This window comes from Microtus ochrogaster, unplaced genomic scaffold (assembly GCF_000317375.1).
Source record: "Microtus ochrogaster isolate Prairie Vole_2 unplaced genomic scaffold, MicOch1.0 UNK118, whole genome shotgun sequence".
In the NCBI taxonomy this organism is placed as follows: Eukaryota; Metazoa; Chordata; class Mammalia; order Rodentia; family Cricetidae; genus Microtus; species Microtus ochrogaster.
The window spans coordinates 126,851-134,058 of record NW_004949216.1 but is presented as its reverse complement, the minus strand read 5'-3'; the positions used below and the strand labels follow the sequence as shown (position 1 = coordinate 134,058).

At 41.3% G+C, this 7,208-nt stretch overlaps 1 protein-coding gene across 4 annotated transcripts in view; it reads right to left on the bottom strand.

The window, feature by feature from the left end:
* Positions 1 to 7,208, bottom strand: part of Ercc6l2 (ERCC excision repair 6 like 2) — an 88,463-nt gene that overhangs the window by 3,954 nt on the left and 77,301 nt on the right. For 3 of the 4 annotated variants that reach the window (XM_005371635.3, XM_026778266.1, XM_026778267.1), the window contains one exon: positions 1,495 to 1,664. In XM_005371635.3, coding sequence (XP_005371692.1) covers positions 1,495 to 1,664 — 170 coding nt within the window. Of the gene's footprint in view, positions 1 to 1,494; positions 1,665 to 7,208 lie in introns of those variants that run through there. The other variant, XR_003376752.1, reaches the window with a different exon arrangement.

The following is a 7,208-nucleotide window of genomic DNA, read 5'->3' as shown; positions in this document are numbered from 1 at the left end:
TGTTGGATTCAGTTCCTTTTCCCTGTTTATGCTTAGAACTGCAATCTGTGAGTTCCCCCTAAATAAAGAACCCTTTATTATTCTCAATTCTAAGCTAGTGTGGGACTACCTTATTTGTGTTCACCTACACAAATCCATTTCCAGGACCTAGTAAATGTTTTTACTTATATTTATAAGGATTTAGTGACCAAGAGGGTTTTAGGTGATGTCTTCTATTTATTCAAGAGTTGGTGACACCTCTGTTTAGCAGATGCCAAAGCAGCCTGAAAGGACGCGCGCCCTCACCTAGGACTCTGGGTGGGTCATCCTTGGGTGGAGTGCTGCTTCAGCACTATTTAGCCCATGGAACCTTGAGTGAATTATGCTCATGGCTGCACAGAAGGATTATTTTTTACCTTCCAACTCATTTTCCTAATTCTGGGACTTCAACAGAATTTTCTCTAAGAATTCAATGAAGATGCAAGGTGTAATTAGGAACACAAGCTAACCACTTTTGTGAGAAAAAAAAGTAGTAGAGAAGCTTTAGGAAAAGGGAAAAGGAAAAAAACCATCGAGGAGTCACCTGGAGGTTACGACGGCTAACGTTCCAAAGCATGTCTACTCTTGGGAAGGAGCTGGACCACATCTGCTATCACCATGTCACTGCCTTTGCTCTCTGAGGGCTGGAGGTGCTGAAAGGTCATCATGTGGCTGCTACAAGACACTGTCTTGACTCTGACTGACTATGATGGCAGCAGGAAGGGTGGGGTGTCCAGACAGGTCATGGCTTTCTAGTATTACTCCTTACCTTTCACCTAGCAGGAGACATTTCCTCTGTGGGCTGTGAGCAACGAAGGGACAAGAGGAAACCACCGCTGTCCTTCCTTCCTCTGAACACACTACCACAGGGACCCACGTGTCTTTAACGACTAGGGAAAGACAGCCGCCTTCTAGAAGAGTAACTGACCACAATGAAAATGCACACTGTGCAGGAATCACTGCAGCAAGCCTGCCTGGCAGGGCGAGGTGTGGCCTCATGCCAGCTCTATGGGTTACTGTGGGGCTTGCTGCTCCTTTCCTGGGAGCGCAGAGACTAACTCTGAGCGAGAGCCGGTATCATTTCCACTGTCCAGAGGCCCCGTGGACCAGGCTTAGGGGGCCACCTCACCAACTCTGATGCCATTCTTGGTAACATTAACACTTGCGTGTGGAGCTTCACCGACCCTGAAGATGGCCTCATTACCATGTCAGTCCCCACTACATCTCTGTAATCCCAGAACTTAGCAAGTTAAGGCATGAGATTCATAACACCAGTCTGAACTATACACAGCAAATTCCAGGCCAGTCTGAGCTACTTAGTGAGAACCTATCTCAAAAGCATTTTTTTTTAACATAGAAAAGTTCTGATTTTCTGAAATTTGGATGTGAGGTATGTTTTTACATTCTATACTTTATGATGAAGCTATACATCTTCTGAGAACTGGCCTGAGTCTAGAGTTACCACAGATAACACACCTGCGGATTCCTTTTGGTGTTTCTCCAATGATGAAGGTAGTCTGGTTAGTACGGTAGACATCTTTCTTTTTCTGGCTCACAGGGTGGGATACACACAGAGGAGAGGAAATGGTTCCATCACTTGGGGTCTCATCTTTCTCTGAGTGTGCGTTCACCTTATTTTTGTATGTCTGTAAAAAAGGAAATGAAAACTAAGCCTGAAAAAATAGTTTTGGATCAACAAGACAAAGAACATCACACTTATCTCCCAGATACTCTTTACAGTAAAGCAGATCACATTATTCAACTGGAGCAACTGTTGGAGGATATTAGTCTAGACCTTTAAAAGGACAGAGCATGGGAAAACGAGGTACTGTCTGCTGTCAAGGATGTAGATGGACTGACACATAGGCTGACAGGATAATAACCAATGACTAAATGAATGAAGGTTCAGAATGGGTCTATCTAGGCAAGGTGTGGTTGTCCACACTTCTAATCTCAGCAATTTGGAGGCAGAGGTAGGTAGATCAGGCAAACATTCAAGTCATTCTGAAGAACACAGGGACTACCAGGCCAGCCTGAGCTAAAGAGACCTAATCTTAAAAAATAAAACAGGATTAGAGATCACTTGCATGCAGGCCTAATAACCAGATCCCACAAGGAGGCAGGAAAGAACCAAAACCTGGAAATCAGTTGTCCCCTAACCTACATATGCAGGTTATAGCACAGACATGTGGCCCCCTTGTAAACAAAAAACATTAAAAAATAAAACCAATAAAGTCTACCTCATTTATTTGTATTTTTTGTAAAAGTTATGAAGCAATTTTTGTTTAATTTTATATAAGCACATTAACTAGAAAAAGGAACCATTATGTAGCAAAAAGGGAAACCAATTTCATTAGTCCTCTCTTAGGCTGAAGAATATTAAGTATTTTAAAAATATCATCAATCAGGCAGTGGTGGCACACACCTTTAATCCCAGCATTTGGGAGGCAGAGGCAGGCAGATCTCTGTGAGTTTGAGGCCAACCTGGTCTACAGAGGGAGTTCTAGGAAAGCCAGGGCTACACAGAAAGACCCTGTCTCAAATACAAACAAACAAAATCACTTCTCCACATTGTCTACAGCTTGTACGTTATAAATAAAACCAAAGTTACTTTATAATAATTTTATGGGCTGTTGTTTAATGTTAGGAAAAGATTATATGCTTCTAATCTCAATGGCAACTGTGGCCAGGTGTAAAGTTCTACTCCATTCCAAAAATAAAAATAATAGAAACAAATCGACAACAACAAAAACATACTTAAGTTCAAAAGTAAGAAAACCAAACTTTCTAGTGTCCAAAAGCAAAGAAACGACATAGCAATGAGTGGGAGCCCAGCAGGCCACAGGTTAGTATTCTAGAACATGGTCCACAGGAGATGTGGAGCTGGGAGATGGACATGATTTAACTCCCTGAAATAAAACAACAACGACAACAACAACAACTAAACAATAAACAAACAGGCTAGGAAGATAGTTTCATTGGCAAAATGCTTACTGCGCAAGCATGGAGATCTGTTTGGGGGCTGGTTAGATGACTTGGGGAGAGGCTTGCTGCAAAGCCTGAAAACCTAAGCTCAATTCCCAGAAATACAGGTGGATAGAGAAAACCAACGTCTGAAGTCACTCTCTCACACTACTGCACTAACACATGCGCACACATGCGCACTAACTAAAGAGTGTTAGTACTTCTACTAATGATAAAGGGTCCGAGTTTAACCTTAGGACTCATCAAAGCTGGGTGCAGTGGGGCACACTTGTGATCCCGACACTGGGGAAGAGGCAGGAGGATCCTAGGGCGCACTGTCCCAAGGAAGACAAGACACATTTGTGCACATACATGTACCCACCTGCATACTAGAAACACACGGAGCAGCAATAGCAGGAGCATCAGCGGTAAATGTTTGTCCAAAACAATCAGTGCCTAGTTCCCCAGCACTCCCCTCCCCACAAGAAGGTTAGACAAGCCTAAACTGGTACACAGAACGAAAGTAGGGGCGATTTTCTTCCTTCTTACCCTAGATAGAAAGAACTGTTGTGGGAACTCCTTTAGTGGTTCTTTCTAAAAGGCCCATTTGGGTGTAGTATCTAGAAAGAACCACTAGAGATGAACAGAATGGCCAGTTGGTGACAACTGGAGAACCTGATTTTGTACATTCTGTTTGGTAAGAAAAGCTATGCTGAAAACTGGCCAAGAACCAGTGAAAACTAGAGTCCAATGAGGTCCAAATACCAAAACAGTATAAGAAGGCTTCCTGAATCAAAAGAAGGCTTGCGATTTGGTTGGGAAAGAAATTAAGAGAGTCCTAAAGAACATTAAAAGCCCAGCATTGTTAAGCCACAGGTACAGCCAAGATGTGAATTCTATTGCAGAATGACAGCGATCAGGCAATCTGAAAGACACTTTCAATTATCTTATCGGGGAAGATTTAAAAAAGAGAAAGAAAATCCCAGCATAGCACTGTATAGCGATACTCAAGACAGTGCCACATACAAACCTTAAGAAACAGATTTAAGGTAAAATAGAAACAATACATGGGCTAGACAGCAAGCACAGGCCTGCAACGAGGTTGATAAACTAGAGAAATAAAATAAGTCAGAATTTAGTGTAGGTACTGAGAGAAGAGAGGGAAAGTATATTTAGAAATAAAAAAAGAATTCAGAAAATGGAGAGGGAATACAACCATAGGGCAAAGAATTAGAGAAACAAAACTTCAAACTAAAAAAGGAGAGAGCATCTTTACTAGGAACAAAGACAATAAATATCTTCCTTCTGATTACAGATAAGGGAATATTCTAAAAACTGCTGGAGTGAGAGATGGTAGGAAAGAACTGGCGAATATAAGACTTCTAACTAGTGCTAGTAGAACAAAACGGCAACCTCTTCAGTGTTATACAAGGCCATGCCACCTATAATCACACACAGGTCAAACTACAGCTTGACAACTGCCCAAGCCAGGCACTGTAGGGCACGCCTGTACCCAGCTACTTCAGGACTGTCTGGTCAGGGTCTAGCTGGACAAAATAAAGAGAGCTGATCTCAAAAACACAGGAAATTTCAAATATAAAAAGATTGTTGATAACAGTGTAGTATTTTTTCCTTGATGGTGTACTGGCTAGTTTTATGTCAACTTGGATACAAGTTAGACACTTGAGAGGAGGAAGCCTCAAATGAGAAAAATGCCTCAATCAGAGCAGGCTACAGGCAGGCCTGTAAGGCATTTTCTAGTTAGTGGGTTGACATGGGTGGGACCACCCTTGGGCAGGTGGTTGTGGGTTCTATAATAAAGTAGGCTGAGCAAGACACAGGGAACAAGCCAATAAGCAGCACCCTTCCATGGCTTCTGCATCAGTTCCTGCCCTGTTTGAGTTTCCTGTCCTGGTTTTCTTCAATGGTGAACTACAATGTAGAAGTGTGAGCCAAATAAACCCTTTCCTCCCCAACTTGCCTTTCGGTCATGGTTTTTCATCACAGCAATAGGAATCCTAAGACGGAGGGAACCCAAATGGGAACAAAATGGCCCACGTTCACAAGGCAGGTAGAGAGTGCATTTTGACTCCATGGATATTCTAAGTACTTCTTATGTTCCCATTACTATACATCTGAGACACAAACACACACTGAAGCCATATCACCCATGATATAAGAGGTAAGACCATTTAAAAACCACTTAGCCCATTGGTTTCCTTGCACAACATGTATATCTTAACTTACTTTCACATGCCCGCCCCCCAAGCAACTGTGTGCAAACCATCTCTAATGAAGATAAGCAGACATTTCAGAAGCTATGATGGTGCACAAGAACAAACTGTGCCAGGCAGACAGGTGCGACCGCAGCTCTGCCGACAGCAGTCAGGAATACTGGAAGCTGCTTCGTTAAGGCCATCAGGTTTTTAAATTGCCTGAAAACATCATCATTGAAGAGAAAAAAAATACTGATCTTTAAAATAAATCCAAAAGAGATGTTATGTATGTATTTCTATCAGAAACAAGACGAGGGTTATAAGTAACAGACTCTAAATCCCCAGAGATGACTGTTCAGTATTTTAAGAGATGGGAATGCTAATGTGAACATAAGGAGAATAAACAGGAGAGCAGCTGGACCAACCAAGAACTCCCCCCTTCCTGCTACACTGTGATTTCTGAAGCCATGGAGAGACAGTCTGGGCAATGGCTCTTTTCAATTTTTATGTGATTGCTCTTTCTGACATTACAAAGCTCACATTTTATATACATTTAAAGAATCAATTTTATAAATCCTTCAAGAATTCAGCCTTTGCAACCAAAGATACTGGATAAATAGGCCATTAGATTTTCTGACATATTACACAATTTAAAACCAGATTCTTAAAAGGAGAAAGTTCATTTTCCCCCCTCACATGAATTCTACATCTTTTTTTTTAAAGACATGACTTCAAATTGCTATTTTAGTAGATAATTTTACTACTTTATTGAAATTAGGTTGTAAGCCATAAATTTGTATTTAGCCCAACTGTATTAAGATTTCAGGAATGTTTGTGCTGTCACATTTATACTGAATTATAAGTATGGAATGGAGGTAGTGGATTACATTCTGATTGCTGTATAACAAGTTACCATGGTATTATTGGCTTGAAACAACATAAACTCCTGACCTTACATTTTTGTAGGTATGTCTGACACGGGTCTCACTGGGCTAAAATCAAAGTGCTGGCAGAGTTATGTTCCTTTTCGGAGGCTCTAGGGGACAATTCATTTCCATACTTTATCAACTCCCAGATGCAGAACACAGTCCTTGTCTTCCTGTAACACTTCTTTCGGGGTCACACCACCCTGTGCATACAGCCAGGGAGGGTACTGCTGGTAAGAAGGAATGTGACTCTCCTAAGTCCAGCCAGATACTCAGGGCAAAGGATCCTGGCCAGATGGGTAGTAAGTATCCCTTAATGGTATCCATTCAGTTAATTCAACAAGACCACCTCGATTCAACCTGAATTGCACCTATAATCTTAGTTCTCGCTGTCAGGTAAGATAACATACTAACGAGTTCCAGAGATTAGCCATGGGCAAGAATTTTAGTGACTCTGGGATTTTTTTCTTACTAAGGGTCCTTTGCTAGAGTTCACTGGCCCTATGAAGGTTCTAGGGACCACAGAAAAAGGTACTCTTGAACCTTCTGAAGCTGCATTTGCAGGGTGTGTATGTGAGCATCCACACAACTCTCTGACAGAAAAGCCTAGAGCTTCTTCTCATTGTATTAAGGCATACATGAGCACAAAGAATTATGAACTGCTGGTTTACATGGCAGCTCTATTTATGTAGTTTTTAAAAATTGTTTTTTATAAAATAATGTCCATATTAATTTATAAATATCTTGGTGTTTTTGTTACAGAGGAGGTTTTCACTGTTTTATCTTAAAGCCGTACAGCTAACTCTTTACAACAGCTGAGACGGGCAATTAATGCCAAAGTGAAGCGTAGTGCACTGACAATGTGCAGCCAGGACAGGGCAGTTCACGATCAGGCTATGGAGTCCTGACAGTGAGGTGACACTAAGTCCCTAAAGAAAAGTGGATGAGGAATTTAAAAAAAAATATTTAGTAGGGATCTATATCTATCTCAGGTTCTGGAAGGATGCAAACTTTTTAAGGAAATCATTTACCCTAGTATGTTTTCACAGTATTGCTATATTTGTGGAAATTTGTCTCCTGTTTA